We start from the raw sequence: 24,594 nt of genomic DNA, 5'->3' as shown, positions 1-24,594 counted from the left end.
CTATGCAGTTTCATAATAAGAGAAAATGGGTCTTTATCTTTATTACTCACCCGAACATGAAATCCCTCCTTTCCTGCAGACCTTCGGCTCTGGGCGTTATAAAAGGAGCCTTGTGAGGACAGCACAGTTCTGAAGCTACTGGGATCACTGGGCTCTGCAGCTGTAGCAGGGATCTTCCTCCATAATGTGGCTGCTGGTTTTCTTAGTGTGGTTGGTGATATGGGCCGGCGGGACGTACTGGTACCTGTTTGGGAAACCGAGCCCGTTCTCCCTGGAGTCGCTGAGACCGCCAGGACCTCGAGAGTTTGATCAGAAGAAGCGGGACAAGGTCATCAAGCAAGGTACAACGACCAGTCAGAAACATCCCAGTGGAAGTGATGCAATGATTTGAAATATGTTCTTCTACCAGTTAAGCCTGATGAGCTCGGTGGGAACTGAATTTAACACAAAATAACATCAAATACGTAAAATATAGGATAAACATGTTGTGATATAAATTCACTAGGATAATCTGAAGAACCTTGAATGAATTCACACTTAAACTTGAGAAAAATAACATATCTACAAATTTTGTAATCGTTAAAATTCTTTGTATCTGTAGTTATATTCATAGCAAGTGTAGAAGTAAACATTTCATGGAACATGGAGTTGTTGGATATGTCAGATCTGTAGAATGTATCTATGAAATCTAAATGGAAGACTTCATTTCTGTCATTAGTTCCACTTCAGTCAAAAAGAAAATCACATAAAATAACCACATTGGTCATGATTTTATTAAAGAATTATATTTCTGACTAAATTCATGAGGAGCTTTTGTTTGTGTTTCAAAGTGCAGCTTGACCAAATCAAACAAATCAGATAGAGAACACTAAGAAATTAAATTGACAAGTAATGAAAGTGTGTGAATGTGTTTCCAACTATATAAAAAGTAAAATTTGGTAAAAATGTTTTACTTTTATATATAACTAACTCACTCACGTTTTTACAACAGATCTGTGCTGATACAGTTTTATCTAAATTACCCTGTTAGCTGCAACATACCAACAAACAGGTCATTTAGATAAGCAGAAGAACAGTAATTGTTTTTCATCCATGTGTTTTATCTTAATTGGATTATGACCTAAAGATTAACTTAGCATACTAATATACTTTTAACAGCCAGCATGGAAACACAGGTGTTTAGAGCAACCTTTAGACTGAATTGTGTAATCCAATTATGCAACAGATTTACAATTTAATAATTATAATCTTATTTATAATACTTGATTTGAAGATATCTGGATCAGTTTGACCACGTTTACAGCAGCTCTGTGTGTTTCCTTCCAGGTTTCAGCCTCGACAAGGTCCCTGAGGGTCTGGACGTCATCGTCATTGGCAGTGGTATTGGCGGACTGACGGCCGGCGCCACGCTGGCCAAAGCGGGGAAGAAAGTCCTGGTGCTGGAGCAACACGACCAGGCCGGCGGCTGCTGCCACACCTACATCGAGAAAGGCTTCGAGTTTGATGTTGGTAAGAAAACTTAGGATGTGATGCAGGAAGCAGCTCTTCATCTTTTTCCCACTCATAGAGAGAATTGACCTAAATGTGCCTATTTTTTTCATCAAGACCTATGAAGACCTTTTTTTAATTAATGGGTTCTACCATGACCTTTATCATAACCTTCCTCCAGGTTTCATGACAATCCCTTCATTAGTTTTTTCATAATGCTGCTTACAATCAAACAAACCAACAAACAAACGGACAGGGGTGAAAACACAACCTCCTAAAGGTAAAAAAAGAAAGAAAGAAAGGAACTGCAGATAAACAATTGAGAGGATGCATTTACAAGAGGTTTTAAAAACACAATACATTTAAACATCATCTTAATGAGACATTCTTGCTCACATATGTATTCATAGGTTAGATATGTCAGTTGTAAAGACCATTTCTCTCCCTTGTTTGATTGAGATAAGAAACACCTTCATACCTTCAGTACCTGCCGGAAATAGCTGGTTCCCTTTCTGCCTCTCTCTCCTCCAGGGCTTCACTACATCGGCCAGGTCCACGAGAACAGTCTGCTGCGGATCGCCTTCGACCAGATCTCTGAGGGTCAGCTGGAGTTCACGCAGCTGAACCCCCACTTCGACACCATCCAGATCGGCCTGGGCGACGACAAGCGTGAGTACACCATGGTGTCTGGGAAGACGGACATGAAGACTCATCTGATGAAGCAGTTTCCAGATGAAACCGAGGCCATCGAGACCTTCTTCAAAATCATGAAGGTAGAACACTTGATGCCATCGGTGTCACGCCCGCCTCCAAAAGACAAACCACACATTTGAAACCTCCCTTTTCAAACTGCCTCCATGTTCCCACAGATCTCAGCGAAGAAGACTCACTACCTGGCGACGCTGAAGCTGATCCCTCAGTGGGTTGCTCTATTCCTGCTGAAGTCGGGCATCGCAGACCTCTTCTCCGAGGTCTTCCGCCTCTCTGGCACAGGCGCGTCCGGTTTGGTGAACACACTGACGAAGAACAAGGACCTCCACGTCATGTTCTCCTACCTCTTCTACGGTGGGTTCCACAAAGAAGCTGCTATGGCAGAAAGCACAGTGCAGACGGAAAGTAGGACAGTGACACATTTCAGATTTGAATTTGAACTCACCCGAATTTCAAATGGAACAGTTGACTATGGGCCAATAAGGTGTTGTCTTATAGTTTTGATTTGAGGATACTATAGACCATTTATATATGCAGTCAGGTACATAAGTATTTGGACAGTGACTATGATCAATGGATTTGATTGTACATTGGAATGGATTTGAAACCATGAATTTCCATGTTATTCAATCAATTTCAATTTAGGAGTTTAGAGAGGGACTTGAACTTATGCTAAATGAATAATTAAGTATTTACTCTCTGTCCTCAGGCGTTCCTCCGAAGGACTCCAGCGTTCTGATCAACGCCCTCCTGATTCATCACTACAAACGAGGGGCCTACTACCCCAAAGGTGGTGCCAGTGAAATCGCCTTCCACATCGTCCGCACCATCCAGAGGTACGGAGGAAACTGCCTGGTCCGAGCTCCTGTCTCCCAGATCCTGGTGAATGAGAAGGGGGCAGCGTACGGTGAGAGCCACAGCCACTTCATTAACAAACCAGTTAAAGGTAAAGAGATGTCATCCAGGGAACTGACCCGATGGTTCCATTTCTGTGACAGGCGTGAAGGTGAGGAAAGGTCAGGAGGAGCTGGAGGTTCACGCGCCTGTGGTCGTCTCCAACTGTGGAATCTTCACCACCTTCGAGAAACTTCTTCCACCTGAGATCCGGGTCAAACCCGGTAAGAGACAGAAATCCCCCAAATGAAAAAATTCTCCAAAATAACATACATTCTTGTATAAAAAACGACTCAAGATCCATAATGTGTTTTATTTTTAGATATTCAGGAGCGACTGAACATGATGAAACACGCCCGGGGGTCGTTCTTGGTCTTCAGCGGCTTCGATGGGACTGAGGAGGAGGTGGGCCTCGAGTCCACAAACTTCTGGCTGTTCAAGAACAATGATATGGACAAGTCGTAAGTATGCAGAGCAGTGATCTCTCTGGCGTTTAGTAACCACAAGGGGGCGCTACTGTATAAGAAGAAGCGATACATCTGATTCCTCAATGAAGACCAGGGGCATTGAACATGCTTATCATTTCTGGTATGGGCCACGTTTTATTCATCAGTAGAGAAACAAAACACTGTAACTTAAGATTTACTGTAAAGTTTAAATAAAGGAACATGTTATATTTTAAGTAGTTTAATCATTGAGGGAGTTAGAAAATCCCCTTTTCATCCTCTAGATGGAGTCGAGGATCAGATGATGATGATGATGATGCTCTGACTTTGGTATTTTGATGTATCACTTTACATTTGTTTTTAAGGATGGACGACTTCTTTGCACTGAGCAAAGAGGAAGCACCAGATAACATCCCGATGATGTTCATCACGATGCCGTCCGCTAAAGACCCAGAGTCCAAAATCAGAAACCCAGGTACAAACAACACCCATCATAATAACAGAAGTTACAGATAAAAAGACAAATTGAAGGGTAATTCCCTAATAAAACATGTTTTAAAGCTGAACTGCAAATAGAATATGTCTTTACCTTATGTATTTTGATATGATTTGTAAAAATAAAACACCTGAGAGTCTACATGGATTAAATGTGACCCCTTGTGTGTTTCGTGTATCACAGGAAAATGTTGCATGACAATTCTGACCATGGTGAAGTACGAGTGGTTCGAGGAGTGGAAGGACACGACTGTGAGGAAACGGGGCAACGACTACTACGACTACAAAATGCGATTTGCTAAGAACCTTTTCGACTGGGCCTGCACGCTGTTCCCTAAAATCAGAGACAAGGTAGATGAGGCAAAATGTCCAAACTAATCTCTGCTGTCTGTGCATGAAAATGACAATGATTTAAAACATCTCATGTACTTAAACAAGATCTATTCATTAGCTGTGAGAGATTTGTTTGTGTTTGAATATGAACTGCAGCCTTACTTTTGTTCTCTCCAGTTGGTTTTCCAGGATGTGGCGACCCCGCTGACCAACATGCACTACCTGGGTGCCCAACGTGGAGCCATGTACTCCGCAGAGCATAACATCGAGCGTTTCTATGCGGAGGCCGTGGCGAGGAACAGGTGCAACACCCCCGTCAAAAACCTCTACATGTCAGGTATGGAGATCACAAACTACTGCACATGCATTTGTGTTTTGTGACTGAAGGTGTCCCAGGCATAGAGACGTCTCAATGGGCCCTCAGATTGATGCTTGATGCGGGACGGTTGATAACTTTATGGAATGCAAGAATTTACTAACTAAACATTGATGAAATTGTATCGTTTTTTGAGTTTCTAAAGGGGAACACAGACAAGAACCTGGATCCAGGTCCAGATATACATGTATCTTCTCTCATCCAGTCATTTGTATGTGTCCCTCTGTTCCAGGCCAAGACGTGTTCAGCTGTGGGATAGCAGGAGCTCTCCATGGCGGACTCCTCTGCTCCTCTACCGTGTTAGATCACATCATCTACATCGACCTGCTGCTTCTTAAGAAGAAGCTGAAGAGGAGGAAAGCCAACGAATTGAAGAAACTGCAGTGAGTCGGCGTTGTGCTTCCCCTGCAGGACATTAGTGAAACTGCACAAACCTGGTGCAGAAGGACCCTTGGTTATGACGGGAACACAACTCCGCTGTGTCCTAGTTCTATACGACCTACATCTGTGCATACTTTTCTCCACAGACACTTTTCATACAGGGAACAGATGGGATGATGAACACTGTGGACACAGAAAATGTCACAAATTGCAGATAAGAATTCGAGTTGAAGCCTTCGTGCCTTCCAAACTTGAATTAACTTTATCTTGCAAAGATAATGTAGATTGCAAAACATTCCAAAATGATCAATGCCCTCAAGGTAGATCGTTCAATGCGGTGGTGCCAACCATAGATCGTATATAAAAAGTTGGACAGGGCAGCTCCCAGAAGGGAAGCCGAATCCCCTTGATCGCCCCCTAGTGGCTGCAGTGTCGATCACAAACCTAAACGTTGACTATTTGGAAATTAACCAAACGAAAAGTTTCTGTTAAGTTAGGTACAGTTATTATCACACTGATGTTTATTCCAATGTCAATTTTCCCTTTAAGTTTGGTTCTTATTAGTTATTTGACGATATGAAAACGGGTGAAACACTTTGATTGACAGCTGAGACTGACTCGTGATTGGTCCAGAACCTGCAACTTTAGAGAGTTGAGACATGTTGTCCATCTTTATTTGCAGCCTATTAACACTGTGCCACTTTCTATGCTTACTACCTGATATGTTTATCCTCTGTTTACGTACTTTTAAATAATAATATTGCTTTTACTATAATCACGGGCAGATAAAAACAGAAAATCTATGTGGAAAAATATTTTTCTTTATTTTACTGACCTATGTTAGATTTTTTTTCTTAATGTACAGTAACTCCTTTTGCTTTATTTTTGTTTTGTGCAAAATACATTTGCATTTTTGCTCAATAAACTTTAAAAGATTTTAATGTTTTAAATGTTGAGAGTATTTTTCTGTGATAAAACTAATCATATAGCTTCAGGGGTATAGGTGAGTATTTTTTACTAATTGTTTATACATCAGCTGCTGGTTTAGTGACATTTTAAGCTCCTCAGGATTTAGTTCCCACCTATGTTGTTCTGACCCTGCCTATAACCCTGCTGTTGTTTGGGTAACTTCTGGAATCAAACGTTTGGGGGGAAACCTCAGACTTCCTGCACTAAGTGAACATTTCCTCAGTAAACGGCGAGTAGATTTGCCGACAAACTGTGGTCTGTCGGGGACGACCGGGGGGATCCGAAGATATGAATGCCCCTTCTGTCCAGGCTGCCGGTGGGACGCCACTACCTCTCTCGCTCTGCTAACCTCCATCCCTCTGCTGTGTAAACCCAGGGAAGGCTCTCGCTCTGCCTCAGCTGCTGGGTGCACACGTTCACCACCAGGGCCCGAGAAGGAAAAGTTAAAGCGCAGAGGATCAAAATGGGAGAGAGAAGTTAATTATACCGACTTTGCCTGGCTGGAACTTCTAGCCGACCAAACCGTATAATTACCATTGCATGATAAAGTGCACAGCTCCACCAGAAATAAACGTGACATCCATCCACAGTAACTCACTTTCCTGCGCTGTGCCTCTGACTGACTCACAAGGAAATAAACAGACGCACCTAAACCCGTTAAAAACCAGCTTTTAAGAAAAGAATAAAGTCAAACCCAACCATTGAAGTCCTGGTAGCCCTATACTGAAATATCTTCATAACTATTGGATTCAGTGCAACAGGAATTTAACAGGTTATCTCCTGTCTTCACCTCGAGCACCATGAGGTGTTTATCTATATTTTCACCAACGTTGTCTGTGTATCTGCAAAACAACTCAACAATACATGGACAGGTTTTCACCATCTGGGTAGAAACATTACTTTGGAGGATATCATTAAAAGAACAAGTTCAAGGTCAACTAAAATATTGTCATTCAAACAATTAATTTATTTTCTGCACATTCTCTGCATCCAATAGGGTCAGAGAGACAATATGAAGGTTATATATGATCTATTATGGTAAGTTGTAATGGTGGTTTTTAAATCCTTCTAATAATCACTGACTGAAGGAATCTGTTCATCACTGGTTGTTGTTTCTTTCATTGAAATTGAACTGAAAAGGAAATCTCTGATTTAACAAAGAAAGACATCAAGGTTTTTGAAAGAAAAGTCCACTAAAATAAAAAGAGGAGGAAAAGTTTTTCTTGACCAGCACAGGCACAAACTCAACGCCCCCTTCCTTCTTTCTCCTGTTACAGGCGGCTCCCACATGTTCAGACACGCTGTTACATCGAGAGGGGCCCATAGGGTCGGATCTCAACAACAGCAGCCCACTCTTTCCATTGGGTCGACCCCTCTGTCTTACTCTGTTTCTCTCCAACAGACAAACGCTTTTTAAATCAACTTCACACGCTGCATCGGTTCAATGCTCATCCGACAACACCGGCATCTGAAACCTTTAATTCACATAAAGTTAAGTTGCAAACACTCTGGCAGCAGCACTGGCTCAGAGAGCAAAACCATGTCGCTGGGCTCTCGTCTCTGTGCCTCAGCCAGCTTTCCTTCTTTTCCAGATGTTGGAGCTCCTCCCTGCTGGCCGGCTGCAGCCTCCCACAGCATGAACCCAGCCAACAGCCCCAGCTGCAATCAATCTGAACACTCGCAGAAGAAAGTTTCAGACAATCCAGATGAGAGGAAGACCCAGTTTAAAGAAAGCAGCCAGGCTCAGACTGGGTTTACAGGCCCTGAACAGGTGATGGAAAACAACTAGATACTCGATGCCCTTCATTGGTAAAAACCTATCAAGGGTATAGAAAATGAAAGAGTGAAACAGAGAATTCTTCATGTCAAAGTGGAGAAGTTTTCCTGCTCTTCACAGATAGCCTCGTCTCCAATGTCGGCTAGAAGCTGCAGCTCCAGGCCAACTTTCTGTTGAGCTCGATGGAAAATCCAAGGAAAATTGCAGGTTCCCCGATTCTCTGCTCTTCTTTCGACAGTCTGATGACAACTGTTGGTCTCAAAGCTCAGACAGCAACTGTGCTGAGATCTTTATTCTCTGCTCCTCAGTTTAGTCTGTCATGTTGTTGTTTAATGTACATAAATGAGGATTTGGACTGAGCTGAAAGACTGAGCTGATTAGTCTATTGGCAGAATAACAAGAGCCAAATATGTTCATTTTAATGAAATTCACTTTTTCAAGCTAAAATGGGAAATATTCAATTTCCCAGCTTGTCAATTGAGGAGACTTACAACTTTTTTTTGGTCTTAATTATTTGTTTTTAGAGTTTATTATTTATTATATTGTATATTTATTATATTGTAAAAACAGCTACCTTAGTTCTGTACCAAAAAACAAGGCTAGGAGGAACAAGCAAACACGATGAGGTGAAATAATAGACTTTATATAAATAAATAAACCAATCTTAAGTCAGTTTTAGCTGTGGATCATAAAGTTTCATCCTGTTTTTATAGCACCAAATAAATAATTAAAAGCAAACATATGAACTATTAAAAATGACAGAAATAATCTCTGAGAATTTGATGTTTACTTTGACCTTTTTAGTCTAGACCATGTGCCCCATCCATTAACATGGAGGAGGAGGAGCTTTCAGGGAGTCGTCACGTCGTCCATCTTTATGAGGAGCCTGTGGCAGAAGCTCACTGTGAAGCTGCAGGTGATAATTCTACCCTTTCAAAGTGACACGTTGTTTTCACATCGTCATTCTTTACATTTATTTAAAGCGCTGCAGCTGAAATCTAAAGGGAGAGAAACGTTGTTATGGAGAAAACAAAAGTAATCACCACCCGCTGAACCACAAAGCTACAACACTCTATTATGTGATCATCATAGTTCACAGTGTCAGAGAAGCTTTTATCCAGTGTTAGGGAAAAGAAGAAAACTGAAATAATTGTGCTTTTAGTTACCTTGCATATAAAAAAAAAGTAAGAAACCCACATTTAACCAATAATAACCCGAATGAAAGAGTTAATCTCTTTGCTTTTTCACACCCATCTGCACTATGTGAGTGCAGCTCCTCCTTCCAGCTTCAGACGTGATCCAGAGGCTCACGTTTCACCTTCTCCCACCCGCCTCCCCCCTCCACGTTTTCCCGATGGAATAAGCCCACCCTTCCACTGAGTAATCCTCATCACAGGAGACGCATCCGCATTCGTCATTGATGCTCTTTCTGCCTTGGTGTGTTTACATGGCGAGCCAGCTTGTGAGGACGGGGGTGAGCCTAACTCAGGGACGTTGAGCGCTAGAGGGGGCTCTTCTGTGGGTGCAGCTCCAGGCCAACGCTCACAGGGAGATGACTCCTCAACACATGGCTCAGATACAGACAGAATACCATAGTTCTTTACGTGGCGTTTTTCTTTCTTCTCCTCTTTCCCGACCCGAGACTGGTGTTAAATGCTTTACAGATTGTTAAAACATCTCTGGGAGAATGGGGCTGTACAGATTTTTAGATTTAAAAACAAGGGATGCAGCTCAAAACATGAAGGAATTCAACTTGTTGGAAGAAACTTTCAACTGAAGAAAAAAAGTAGAATTTAGAGTAATTTCTTTTTTTTTAGCTTATGTCTCCTCGAGCCCAGCTTCACTGCTTTGTCCACATGTTGCAGTGCTTCACAGTTTGATGACACATGCTTGGGTCTCGATCTTCACACACTAACTGTTTACTTTTCCTCTTTGCACCGATATGAGAAGCGCTTGGACACAACGTGGCAAACCCACATGTACTTTGTGAGCGTCATGTCAAAGTGCTGCAGCTAAACCTCCCTTTTGAACATGAGACACTGCACCTTCCTTGCATTTCCCACTTTTGCAACTCAAACACCATTAACAAACACACTCTGTTCCTTTAGGGGGGGATCTGATCTGTTGCCCCCTGAGCTCCAGTCTCCAGCCGACTGATGTAAAATCCTTGGTCCTGATCTCCTGTGAAATCTCAAGTGTCGGTTCTGCTCTCCCATTGGCAGATGCTGTTTTCCTGTGGGCCTCTGCTCTCTGGCCCCAGGTCACAGGACAAGGCCTCACAGGCAGTGATCTCAGAGGGGTGGTACCTACATGTGTTGGCTTCAGCGCTGAGACGTTGGCGAAGTGACCTTTCACTTGAGACAACATGGAAGGTTTTCCAGGTGTCAAATATGAGATCTTCTGCTTGAACCTTTTCTCAGGTTTATGAACATTTATTTTTAAAACACTTTCTTCTCTACTGCACACAGAACGTGAAAGAGGAAAGATGGCCGGTGATTCATCCTCTGAACTCAAATGTCCTGTCTTCCAGCTGGCTGCGTGTTACTGTCCCAGTGAGACGACTGGACCAAAGACAATGATATTAATTGGCCCACAATGAGAATTTCAGCTTGACCGTAGATTGTTAAGAATCCACTTAGGAAGAAATTAAGATGTAGATGTAACATTAGCAAAATAGCGATAAAGCCGTCTGCGCATCTATAACTGAGCTGAGTGTGAGTGGGTGAAGTATTCATGGCTACAGGTGACAGGTGAGGAGGGAGCCTACTTGTTATGGCTTGCACTGCCTTAAAGGTACTGAAGCAATAAACAGAGACTGCAGGAATCACTTTCTCTCTCTCTCTCTCTCTCTCTCTCTCTCTCTCTCTCTCTCTCTCTCTCTCTCTCTCTCTCTCTCTCTCTCTCTCTCTCTCACTCACACACACACACTCACATGATGCATCTCCACTTCTCCCTTGGTACAGAAATGAAGCTAATGAACCCAGATACCACCGTCTTGTGCTTTCCTCATCATTTGAAGCCAGAGTCTGCGCAGGAGTGATCTTAGTGTTAAGCCAGATCCCATCTATACATTTGCTCGACCAATCACTGGTCAGTCTCTGCTGTCAATCATGATGTTTCATCCCGTTTTTGAAGCATCAAGCAATTAATTCAAACGGTAAAATTAACATTTGAACAAACATCAGTGTGATAGAACTCCGTGAAAGGACAGAAACCATCTGAGGAAAAAGCTGCATCATTTGGAAACGATGACGCAATCTCTTTCCTTTCCTTCCTGATTGGTTCTTATCAGTCTTGGTCATGGACAAACTGGATAAACTTCATCATTGTTTTACGTTTTTTTAATGACTGGCCATTCGCACAAACACATTTGTCCTGCATGGTAAAGACAGAATGACACAGTCCTGTCAGTGAATTATATGTGTTGGGATAGTTGGGATTAATCACTGCACAGTTTTGAGCTATTAGGTGTCTGTTAGTCACAATAAAGATAAAATAAGAAGCGCATACAGATCTATATACACTTTATTTTTGTAAGTAACCAAAAAACCTTTTACCCTCCAGAGTGACTGTTTCAGGAGTGTTTTCATTTTTCCTCCTCAAGGTTTTGTTTGAGAAGCTGAAGTCACAGAGCAGAGCTGAACGTGATGCAGCCAGCACTGCAGCTTTGAATGATTCCAGATGCTGTAAGAATTGAACTCATGTGCAGAGACAGAACAAAAAGATGTCCCCCCCCCACACCCCTATCCAAACGTTTCTCTGTAACTTTCATCTTTTCCTTTCCAGCTTCCAAACAAACCCACACACATAGACACTCAGAGATGTTACCTGTGTTTTTTGGGGGGGCACACAACTTAGAGTCTTCCCTCAAGCTGGGATATCAGATTTCAAGAATATAGAACAAAAAAAAAAGTTTGGAAAATGTGGAACAAAGGCAATCCTGCTTGGAAGTGGGAGGAGTGTCACAGGGCTGTAATCTTTTCTCAAACTTTACTGCTGTGAAGGAGAAACACAACCAACGCTGCATCTACTTTACATAAACAACCTCTGTGAATTTTGAGTGACCATAGAAAAAAAGTTGAAAAACATATCGATAGGTAAAGCTGAGAGAAGCTGGGTGGGGCTGGGGCTGGGGTTTAGCCGACGTGGGAGAAGGTGGAGCCTGACACTCTTATGTCGCCCCGGGGTGGCAAGTCTTTTTAAGACTGGGTGCTTCTCCCCCTCCCACTGCATGAGGGGTGTTTAATAGGGAGGAGAGGGAGGCAGGGGGTGGGTGGGTGGGTGGGTGGGTGAGGGGTAGAAGAACTGAAGAGTAGGGGAAGAACTTCAGAAATGCGCAAAGGCAGGTAGAGACAGGAGAATTAAAGGAGAGAGAGTGAGAGAGGGTGAGAGAGCGAAGGAGAGAGCGAGAAGGAGAGAGAGGGAGAGAGAGAGAGAGAGAGGGGGGGGGGAGAGAGAGAGATGGTAAAATGTGTTGCAGAGGTGGAGAAGGAAGATGTGGTCGACAAAGAGAAACAGATGAAGCACCAACGATCAAATCTGAACCTAATCAAAGTCTGTTGTCCGGCAAAATTGTTGCAACACGAGCAAATAAAAGCAGACGTACACACAAACACAGCCTCATCCCAACAGATAGGACCAGACATTAGATATGAAATCACACATCTTCTGTCGCACATGATGGGATCAGCAGATTTTGTTCTGTAACGGTGTCTTGTTAAGCGACGGCTGAGCTCCAGGAAAAAGTGGAAGTAGGAATGCAGACTGTTGAGTGTCTCGACATGTTGAGGGAGAGGCGGTGGGCCGAGAGAGGGAGAGAGAGAGTCCAGTTCAGGAGGGTTTACATCCCCCGTTATCTCAAGGGTAACGGGCTTTCAGCATTAGAACGACCCGTTCCTCCCACCTTAAGAAAACACGATGCACAATTAAACAATAATCCTAAAAGTTAATTTCTGTCAATGAGCCGAACCATGAGCCAGGTGGCCCTGCAGCTCGAGCGCAGTCGTTAGACTCGGAGGGGCTGGAAGGGGCAGGAAGTGTCTTAACTGTGGGTGGCCACTGTCATTATCAGGTTAAGTATAACCGTTAAAGATAATGAAGAGTCTCGCCTCAGTAACTGCCAGTCGCCCACACTGAAGTGGTTCTGACACAACTTCAGGCGCGTGTGTGATTGGGACAAAACACATCATATATTGGATTATTATATTCTATCATAGGACAATCGCTTTCTTTCCTGAGCTACATAACGTGTTTGAACTGAGACCATCTGTTTCACATGAAGTCAGATATTTGGTGCTCTGCGATGAGATGAGTCATCCCGCTAAGACCTTGCCTCACAAAAATGTTTCCTTCATCAAGAGGATATTTCATATACAGGAAGAAGCTCTGCTCTTCTCATCAGATTCTTTAATTTCATGTACATTTTTAAATATCCAGAATTCTATGTCTGCATCTTGGTGCAGGAGCAGTGGCAGCATCACCAGCAGACACTGGGATCATGTGTATGTTGAGTTGTGTCACGGGGTAAAATATTCCTCCACCTTCACCATACAATCTCAGTTTTACCCGATTGAACTGCTCCTCCCTCCGTTCCCCCCCCACCACCACCACCGACCCCCTTGTGGTCGATTCCTACATTTTTCGTCTCGACGCTGTTTTTGTTCCTCCTCTCTCCTCTGCGATTCAGCCAAGTGCACTCCCTTTGTTGATGTGGCAGGCCTGGGAAATGAAAAGTTGATGCTTCATGTCAGGCTCAGAAGAGCACCTCCTCCTCCTCCTCCTCCTCTCTTCTTCTTCTTCTTTTATTTTTTTACTCTTTTGCTTGCAAACGTGGACAGATAATTTGGGAAGCAAGCACAATGACACAGAATGTCGAGGTTTGATGAATGGCTAGTGGCGGCCTGCAGACACGAGCCACGGACAGGCCTTTCTGTTCTTGGTTTGTTTAGTTTAATTTTGACATGCTTCTATCTATTTCACGGTGATTTTTGGGAAGTAAAAGTGGAAAAGGGGGTGAGAGAAGGGGTTGAGTCTTTCATCCCTGTAAAAACACATTAGAGCTGGTAATCCCTAATAACCCAGACTTCATTTTATCATTTGACTCTGCGTGGCTACAAGGACAAACAGATAATTTAAGTGTTACAGATAATTTATTTGCTTTGTGTCTACATCAACAATCGCAAGCCAGGAAAGAAAGGAACAAAACTTCCATGGCTTTCCTCCTCCACTAATAAAAGACAGAGCAGAGTGAGTCTCAGAGCCAGTGAACGAGCTCCCAGTGAGTTTCCATGATGTGATGTGGAGCGAGAGAGCAACCAGACATCTTGCCTCTCATTCCTAAAGCACAGCTGAACACAGACCAGGGAGGGACGCTGATCTAAATATGGGCAACTGGTTCTGTCCAATCAGGAACGGAGCATCCACTACCTCCCGCCCAACTCCCCAACTCGCCCTAAACTCTCTGCCGGTGCTTATTGTAGTCAAACTAGTGACGTGGAGTTCTTTTTGCTGCTGTTTGGCTCCGGAGCGCCTGTTCTCTTCTTTTCTGTGCGTCTTCCATGGTATTTCCTCTGAGGAGTCAGTCTCAAAGTCTGTAATGCAGCTGAAACACTGAGACAGTTTACAACGATGTCTGCAGATTGCTTTGTGCTGTATCGCGACGCCTTGCTCTGAAATGTATTAAATTTCACTAATGCATCAACCAAAATAATCATCTTACTTTCTCCAGGCTCAGAAATGCTATCTGCTGAACAGACAACCAAACATTTACAGTCAGTATCCTGGATGCTTCTTGTGGGCAGACCTGACTGGAGCTATCAAGTTAAATTCTTGTTGTTGGTATTTAGCCTTTAAGGTGTTGTCCCATCTAATAACAGCATCTATCTATGGGGCTATCTATCTATTTAAATCCATCTATCAATCATTGGACTAATTATTGCTCCTCTAAATGTAGCCTCATTTGTCTTGACAACTGTGTCAGAACAAAGGAAACCTCATTCTGCAAATATCTGATGACATGATTTAAACAAATCACAAAATAAAAAAAATCATGTGAAAGACGTTGCTTGAAGTGAACCCAGTGAACCCACAGAGAACCATCACCTGACTCAGGTCTGTGGAGTCTCCCAGCTCAGTGTTTTGATGCATTAGCCTCCAAACTGAAGCTCAGCACTCTTTTAGTGTTTAGCAGCAGGATGCAGGTATTTTTTCTTTCCTCGACAATAAACCAACCACAAAGTTGATGAACGCAGTCGAGCATTTAGCTACTGGAGCTTACTCTATTAAGTAGAAAGACACTTTCATCAGTTAACTAGGGAGCAAACATTAGACTTGTTTTAATCATGGGGACACAAACATGGCTGTGGAAATGTTAACGTGTTGCTTACTACTGCTGGTTTGGTGAATACCATGACAACAAACTTCAGAATCCAAAATGATTTGATGTTGCCTGTTCGTGGATGTTATATTCATCATAAAGAAGCAAAGATACAGTATACGAACAGTCGTACAAAAAGAGAAGACATTTTTCCGTATGAATTTCCCCTTAACATTAAATGCAGCCTTATAATAGCTCTCAGTAGGGGCCTTTAAGACTGTCGTCCCCCCTACTGTACATTTTGCAAGGGCCACAAACTGGTTTCTGGCTCCTAGTTAAACAACAGAAGCACTATAGCTATTGTAAAACACCCAGGGGTGCTCAAAAACCACAATTAAAAAAACCTTGATCTACTCAGTTAGTAAATAATGAAGGCAGCGAAGAGTGTAGGGGCCTTTGCTTGTGAATCTCGACTTACTCTATTAAACACTCGAGCAAAAGCCTCTTTTCCTGCAAACCAACAAGCTGGTCTGTGATGTTTCCGAGGCCCAGGTTCCTAAATACATTTTTTATGATACAATAAAAACAGATGTGACAACAGGAAATGCAAATTTTGTCAAAACTGAACAGCACACGATGAATATTGCACTTATGTTTTCACCAAAGAAGATCTCCAACAGGCCACTTGTTGTACTCTGAGTGTCCCACAGATGTCTGCTGCAGGGACAATGTTCGCTCAGGTTGCAGCACCAGCGTCCAACAACATCTGGCTTTGTCACTCTTGGAAACATTCGTGGCTCAGCCGTAAGAAAAAGAATTCGACTGGAAGAGAAATCCTGCAGAGGATACGGTGTTTGGAAAGAGATAGATAACATCCAGCACTGGATGGAACAAAACTATGTTTGTGTGAGTAAGGAACATGATAACAGTTTCTGTTTAGTTTGTCCTATTTCCAGCCTGTCAATGGAGTTCCAGTCACTGTGATCGATGAAAATCCCGACTATACCAACAGCAAATACGAGAGGGGAGCCCACAGATTCCAACCTGGAGTCTGTGACTCTTCAGGGGATGTTGCCGACCTGCGACCTCCGACCGAGAAGCATTAAGTTAAAGCTGTTGGTCGGACACAGCTAATAAGCTAAGCTAGCTTCTTCCATTTTCAATATTCCAACAAGCTAAGTTCAGCACAAATAATCAACTTATGATGGAAATTCCTCTGATATGAATGGATTTTGCCTCAAAAGTCAGAATGAACTATTTTGCATGTTTGGTTAATTACCTGGATTTTGGTAAAGAACTGTTCCTACACAAGCGCTTGATATGCAAACTGAGTTTTTATGTACACTTTTAAATGTTAGTGTGGATTGAAACCAGTGTTCTCACAAAATGGCTGCACTTGAACACCTCCCAAGTTTTCTACATTACTCTGTCATTCAAACCTTGTTTTTTAAACACTGAAGGAGGCAGTACACAGCCGCTCTGTCCCATCTCTTCCACCTCTCCCTCTCATTTTCTCTGTCTTCCTCGTTGTCTGTCTATCCCCGTCTCACCTCCCCTCAGACGCTCTCCTTCTCACCCGTCTTCTGTCTCTTAAACGTTTTCTCTCTTGTCTCATCCAGGCAGCAGACCAGGAATAATAGGACACAGGAAAGTAACTGCAGAAACTTCTTGTGCGTGGGGCCAAGAACCCAGCCCAGTGGCCTTTTTCCCTCCACTCTATAACCCTGTAATTTTGCGTGTATTTTAGGATGAGAGTTTATTGAACTCAAGTCACATAGTGCAATGCAAAAAGCCTGGGAGAGATATTCACTCGCTATCCTCCCTTTGCATCTGTGACTTTCTCGTGAGGACAATGATTTTCAGAGCAGTTTATTTGAAGAACAATGTCGGGTAGGATAAGAGCAAATGGAAACATTGGCTCAAAGACAAGGCTTATTTAGTTTAAATCTATCACCACACAAAACCGTTAAAGGGGACATATTATGAAAATTCCACTTTTGTAGTGCTTCTACACGTTAATTTGGGTATCTGGCTTGTCTACCGTCCCAAAAACTCTGGAAAAAAACAACTCCCGCGATTTGTTGTTGTTCCTCTATGTCAGAAATGATATGCTATAATGCGTCGAATGGGATTACGAATGAAAAATCATCATAGTCACACCATGCCCATGTAGGGAGTCTCGCTACATGGCCTTGGACGAGCGAGCTAACGCTAGCCGGGCTCCACCGGCCCGGTTAGCTCGCGAGCTAACGCTAGCCGGGGAGCCGGTGACTCAACAGTGTGGAAGGATGCTGCTGCTGCATCAGCTCAAGCTCCCACTGCTCCCACTGCGAGGCTGCACTGGGGAACTGGGGCTCTCGCAGCCAGGCTTCGGCCCACCTGACTGGTTCAAAACGAAATTGTTGCAAGATTGTATGTTCGTCTCCAGTAGCCATATTTCTACAGAGGTAATGGATAGCTAAAAATCTGGGAGCTTGTATCTCGTGAAGGGGGGGGGGGCACTCAATACAGGTCAATCTGAGGAGGGCTGTTTTAGAGAGGGTAAAAAGGTGCTGTTTTAAATGATCTTTGTGGTATTTTGACCAAAAAATGTTACAGACATTTCATTAAGACCCCAAGGAACCATATCAACTGTGGTGAAATGGGCATAATATGTCCCCTTTAAGGGACGGCTGGGTGACTAGAAATTGTTATCTGGGAATCGAACCTTGGGGCCAAAGGAGAGACTCTTTTCTCTTTATTTGGCACTTTAACAGATGCAGTTAAATGCAGAATTGCAGACTCACGCTACAGTAAAAATTGCCGAACCTGTACGGAGATCATCTATCTCCCCTGGTTTCAGCACTATCCAGGTGTCCATGCAACAGAACCGAAGTGCAGGTGCACAGAGAACAGCAAAACATTATAGTGGGGTGTTTTAATGACAGCACAGGGCTTCAGTGGGAATGGCCCGAGCCCTTACTGTCACCGGGAAGAATAATGGGAAGAAGCATGATGTGAGCTGTCATCAAGTCATCACTTAACTTTGACAGACACCCAGGCTAAAGCTCAGTGTTACTTGACTGTTTTTATATAAAGATAGAACAGAATCCCTGCTCGTTAGCATGAAGACTAATGCAATTTAAAATACTGCTCTGCTGGAGATTCTTTCCTATTTTTATTTTTAAAGAATGTAGTTAACAAATAGATTTACTGCAAATGGGACAAACACATAGAAAATAGAATTCCAAGACACAATACTGTTTTCAGAAGTAACCTCTCTAATTTCGTTTACAATGACCATAAAGGCATTCTATTCTATTCTATTTGTATTCTATTGTATTCTGTTCTATTCTGTTCTCTATGTAGACAACTCTGACACAACTTCAAAGTTCAGCCTAGAACCTGGAGTTGTTGTGCCATCAAAGAAAGGGAACTGTAGTCTCAACTAAAACTTAAGTGATATTTAAATCTATCAATAATCAAACGAAATGAAATGAAAACAGAAACTTTATATGATGCAATATAAGTCTGAAGGTTTATCACAGCTGCCACTCTTCACTCCAGACACTGCTGCCCTGCTGCTGTACTTCAGCTGGTCATACTATGAATCATACAAATTTAAATACCTACATTAAAACAGATAATTAGTTAACTTTGCGAAGCACAATCCAAACACACACCTCCCTCTTATCCCAGCTCCACCATCCTCCATACTTCCTCCCCAACACACATCTGAAAGCTGTTAGTCCTGCATTTTCAGGGTGACACAGGAGGCAAGCATAAATCTAAACTCCTCCTCCTCCTCCTCTTCCAGCAGCAGCAGCGGGCTGTGAACATGTGGCTGCCTGGCACCAGGACACCTCAGCAGGCATGAAACCTCTCCTCCTGAGGCCTCCACGGTAGAATCTCAACATGACAGTATCAGAGAAACTAACACCACAAAAGCAATAAGGATGAGATTTAGTTCTTGTAGAGGTCTTAGGTTGAAAAAATGTAAAATGGTAAGATTTATATTATCCTGTGTGTCTCTTATTAGTTTATTACGGCCATATTAACATTTATTCCACTGTACTGTGAATGGGTAAATATCTGTTACGATACATGTTCTCTTCTTTTAAACTTTCCCGTGTTCCAATTGCTTTAAAACCCAAAAGTAAACGGGCTAATCGGGTGAGGAGGAAGATAATCAAGGATCATTTTCACTATTGCAAGCAGGATAATTATTCCCAAACCCTTAAAAAAAGGGAAGGCGAGGCAAAAGGAAGTTAAAGAACACTGCTATCAGTACGTGTGATCAGAATCTGTTTACTTGACTGAATGAGTTGGTATTTCCAAACCCTCTGCTGAGACTATATCAACAGAGCTTGAGAGTAGGCAGAGCGTCTGCCATTAGTTGGTTTGACCTACAAAGACGAAGCAATCATAACTTGTGTTTGAGTGTGTGTAAGTGTGTGACAACGACAAAGGGGTTTGCCAGCAGCAGCCTTGTCTTTTTAAAAACCTCTTTGCAAAGTGAGAACAATCACAGAAAGGAAGAGAGAGAGAGAAAGCCTTTAACGTGGCAACTTTACTCGCATCCTCCCAATGAAAAGAGGAGGTGAAAATAAGGGAGGAAGAGGAGTGAGGAGGGAGACGCAGACGGCTATGTGGCCATTTAAACGTCTCAGTCCGTATACACTCCCTCTGCTAAACAGTGGGTTGAGAGAAAAGGCTTTTTTGGATGTTAGGGGAGGGAGAACCGACCACATTGCATTCTTTTGTACTGAGGTCACTTTTTTTTCTTCTCAAACGTTCTGAAGCACTCAGCAAACGTCGGGCCGGACTCAGAGCTCGACCTAATGGAGCCGTGAGGGATCTACTGCTCATGCTCAGAGGCAACGTCTGCCGGCTATTTTTCCGAGCAGACACAGTTTCCAGAAGCATCAGTAAGAATAATCAATAAAGAAGCTGAACTGGGTGCTAGAATAATCCTGAGAAAAGCTTATTAGAGACTCAATTCATCCATCCTCGTTTCAGAACAGTACCTTATGAGATGTTTTTTAGGATATTTACTATTTTCATTCAATGTGTTTACCCTGCTCACTGAATAATGAGGAATCCCATTACAGTGTTAGGACAGTGATTAGTGAGGGATAACTTAATTTGCCCACCAGCCTGGACACTGCAACCATAAACACACAACTTTTTCTCCCACAAATAAAACAAACAAACACACCGAGGGTCGTTTACCTCCGCACACCATTCCTGTGGTTTCCTGCTCGGCCCTTGAGGGAGTCCAAGCTGAGGGGCTATCGTTTCATCCTTTGCTGCCATGTGCTGTGATGTGATGTCAAGTGTTGGGACCCCGGGGGCCTTGGGCAAACAACGTGGGGGGAATGTGAGGAGAGGTTTCCATCAGGTAACACTGATTCACAGCCTTGTTAAAGGACGAGACACATGTTCCCATTAGAAACACAGAAAGTACATGTTCAGATCTTAATTAATTAATATACTTTCTATCTCTATAACTCTATACAGTTATACTCACATTTGTAATCATCGCATATGGTGCACAGATGAATGTCACTGATAGACATCGATAGACAATTTAAAGACTTAGTCTGTGCATTTAGTAAAGTTAAAGTAAAGAGACTCATGTAGGAAGATGTGACAGAGGGTGCAGCAAGTGGAAATAAATGGTTACACTAAATCTTTAGCTGTCACTCACTCCTTAAGCTTTATTTGAGTGATTAATTCTTTTTTATGGGTCAGTAAAGTAAAGTAAAGTCAGTAAAGTTGACCTCATCTTGTCTCCTTCACTGTTGTAGCTCCTTACCCCTCCTGAACATCAGCTTATCATATTAATAACAACCCAGATCAAGTTGAGGGTGTGTGTGTGTGTGTGTGTGTGTGTGTGTGTGTGTGTGTGTGTGTGTGCGTGTGCGTGTGCGTGTTTGGTTGAGCAAAGTCTAGCATAAAGTCTGAAAGCAGGAATTTAGCCTTGTTTACAAGACTTCAACACACCAGACACAGGTGGGAACTGATGGGAAGCTAACTATGCTAACTGCTCCTAGCTGCCACATTAAGCTAGGCTACAGCTAACACATGCTAACAATATGAACGGCCTCCTGGTCCAGCTCCCGGTAAGAATTTTCACCTACCCAATTAATACCGACTTGTGAAACTATATATATAGCTTCTTTCAGATATGAAATGTAACCCAAGTGCTTTTTTAACAATTAATTTAAATAAAAAACAATAAAAGTCTGAAAGCAGGAATTTACCCTCGTTTACAAGACTTCAACACACCAGACACAGGTGGGAGCTGATAGGAAGCTAACTATGCTAACTGCTCCTAGCTGCCACATTAAGCTAGGCTACAGCTAACACATGCTAACAATGTGAACGGCCTCCTGGTCCAGCTCCCGGTAAGAATTTTCACCTACCCAATTAATACTGACTTGTGAAACTATATATATAGCTTCTTTCAGATATGAAATGTAACCCAAGTGCTTTTTTAACAATTAATTTAAATAAAAAACAATAAAAGTCTGAAAGCAGGAATTTACCCTCGTTTACAAGACTTCAACACACCAGACACAGGTGGGAGCTGATAGGAAGCTAACTATGCTAACTGCTCCTAGCTGCTGGGTTAAGCTAGGCTACAGCTAACACATGCTAACAATGTGAACGACCTTCCGGTGAGAAAACAAAGCTTTTCCTACTTGTTGCTTCGTCTTTGAGTTTTATGTTTTTATTTTACTGCACAAGTTCAAACTCTTATTGTTCATAAGAATGACAATTTCAACCGAGACAAGGGGAAAAGGACAAATTCACACCTTCACATTAATACAGTTTGTGAAACAGCATTTACAAAAATATGTATAAAAGGATTGTTTAAACGTTATATGTATAGCATCTTTCAGATATGAAATGCAGCCCATGTGCTTTTGTAACAATTAATTCAATTAAAAGACAATAAAACAGGCAATTGATGTAAAAAAAGTTGGCGGAAATGTATGGAAATAAAACCCTGTCAAAGTTTGAAGAATAAAAACACAGAATAATAAGGATGAGGTGAAGATGGCATAGAAAATTAGGTTGAAAACAGTACCTAAGACCTACAGTATATGTTGGAATAAATCGAGGTTAAAGAGTTTATTTTATCTGTAATAAATTTAGTAAATGAAGTTAAATAAGTGAGGAGGCCTCTTATATCTCAAAATAATTCATTCTTGCCCCTGTTCTAGAGACATTCAAATTAAACGACTCTAGTTGAGTACATGATGGAACAGTGTCGGTCGATTTGAGCCTCTCTGAGACATATCGGTGTGTTTGTGTTTGCCAATGTTAAAACTTTTATTTTATAAAATAAACCCTGCAGAAAAGATGTGTTAGGAGTTAGTGGTTAAACTGCAAAACATCAACACTCAATTAAATGGTAAATGGATTGTATTTATGGCAAAACCACGTTCATACAGTGCCTCTATATGCAAAGCTATCAGAATATTAGAATTTGGAATTAAAAAATATATTAATGTTATGATCTTTACGTATCTTTCTCTCTCCTCTCTGCAGCTAGTAGAAATCACCAGAGATCCAGAGTGTGGACGGCGGCTGAGCCAGGTAGACTAATGCTTTCACCTTCTGCTCGTCTGTATGGGAAAAAGTGACTGAGAGGGAAAATCTTACACGATGCACATCGCCAAGACTGAGATAACATGACAGCTTGTATTTTACTGTCCTGCTGTAAAAGACCTGGGACAGGTAACACAGGCCGGCCATTTACTCATCATACAATCAGAAATATTAACAGGTTTTTATTGATATAAACTCATCTTAACCCCAAAACATAGACACCCATATTTCATCTGAAGTCTTTAGGGGAATACAAACTACAGATGGAAAGTGCTTCTAACTTTAAGTTGTGTAAAAATGTAAAGATGACAAAATATTTTAGTTTATATAAATATTCCTAAAATATTTGCCCAGAATATCACTGTCCGAGCAGGGAGGAAACTGGAACCTTGTTAATTTTCGTTTCCGTGGCCGAGGGGAGAGTATGAGTCATCCAACAGATGGGATTTTTTCCCCCCACATAGTTACAGGCTTCTCTATTTCCATCTCCAGTCTTCCTTAGTTTGAGGTTACCTGCTGTCTGTTCTGCCCTTTCTTTCTATCCCTTCTTCTTCTTCTTCTGCTCTTCTCTATGTGTTAGTTCTATAGAAGTAATGTGGGTTTATTATAGAGAGTAAAACTCCCATTTTGAATCCTCGGCCTCCTCCCACTTATTTTTCCTCTCGTTGCCTCTCTCTGTTTCTCTCTCTCCCTCTGTCTTTCTCCTTCTCCCCTCTCAGCTGTACCTCCTACTTTCCCCACCGTGTTTCCTCACATGTGAACATCTCTGTAGGCTGCAGTATTTATGAGTTCTTGCAGAGGGAGGCAGGGCAGCTGGAGTAACGGCATTTCCAGACGGGATCTCTGAGCTCATTCTCCCCCCCCCCCCCCCATCATTCCTTGCAAACTCACGTTGGGACAGAGTCTGACTTTTGCCTCAAATTCTGCTTCTGAGACACTGCATATAAAGTAGAACTTCACAGATTAAACATATTAGTGCTCAGCGAGACTCTGAGATTCACAAAACACGGAGAAAAGTGGATTATTCTGAAACTTAAGCTTTTATTAACCATTTGATTTGCTGTGCAGATAAAGCAAAAGAGTCGACAAGGAAAATTTAGGACAAAAGGACAAGACAGCGAGGTTTAAACACTGGCTAACTTTCCCAGATGCTTGGAAATGCTGGCGTGAAATCATCCTGAAGAGACTGCAGGTCATCTGGAATCTACATTCAGAGAGGAGAAGGGGGGGGGGGGGACTTTGCTTTTTGACTCTGAATAGTTGTTTGTCGTTAACACGTCAGTGAAAGCTTCTGTAATAGCAGACATTATTTAAGTTTTAACTTGGAGTTAATGATTCAAAATAGTTAGCATAGGTATCCTGTTTCTACACACACACACACACTCAGATGAAAGCTTGTATCACTTTTTCCTTTTCCTCTGTGTGTGTGTCTCCCATCCAGAATTTAATATTCCATCCCGACATCATTGTTTTAACTCGCATGCGCCGCCTGCGTTGCAGAAGGTCCTCCCACAGCTGGAGCTCTTGTGGCAGGGAAACATGACACCCTCAAGCACAGCGGGGCTCTCTGGGGTCTGTGCTGGGGCCTCTGACGTTGCACTAACGTGTAAATAATCAACATAAAGCGTCGTCGCATGAGGGGTCACTAGGAGGGTTTATCCTCTGATTCTACACTATAATAAAATGTCTGTCGCATTTTTAGGGACAAGTTGTTCTGGAGCTTGTGCACATGTATGGAATCATTTCATTCTCTGCAGTTTGAGACGTTCACCAGGAGAAAGTGGAAAATCTCTGCTTTACTTTATGAGAT

General features: G+C 42.4%; 1 protein-coding gene across 1 annotated transcript; it reads left to right on the top strand.

Moving 5' to 3' along the window:
• Nucleotides 1–116: 116 nt before the first annotated feature.
• Nucleotides 117–5,130, top strand: si:ch1073-13h15.3 (inactive all-trans-retinol 13,14-reductase). Its single transcript, XM_053414339.1, has 11 exons — nucleotides 117–341; nucleotides 1,327–1,509; nucleotides 2,020–2,261; nucleotides 2,358–2,553; nucleotides 2,909–3,106; nucleotides 3,198–3,317; nucleotides 3,416–3,554; nucleotides 3,905–4,014; nucleotides 4,219–4,385; nucleotides 4,545–4,704; nucleotides 4,976–5,130. The coding sequence occupies exons 1-11, from the start codon at nucleotides 185–187 to the stop codon at nucleotides 5,128–5,130; spliced, it is 1,827 nt and encodes a 608-aa protein (XP_053270314.1). The 5' UTR covers nucleotides 117–184.
• The last annotated feature ends 19,464 nt before the right edge of the window (nucleotides 5,131–24,594 follow it).

The sequence above is a fragment of the Pleuronectes platessa genome, chromosome 21, assembly GCF_947347685.1.
Source record: "Pleuronectes platessa chromosome 21, fPlePla1.1, whole genome shotgun sequence".
Taxonomy (NCBI): domain Eukaryota; kingdom Metazoa; phylum Chordata; class Actinopteri; order Pleuronectiformes; family Pleuronectidae; genus Pleuronectes; species Pleuronectes platessa.
Note: the sequence above shows the minus strand (reverse complement) of the source record. Positions and strands in the feature narration are given on the sequence as shown.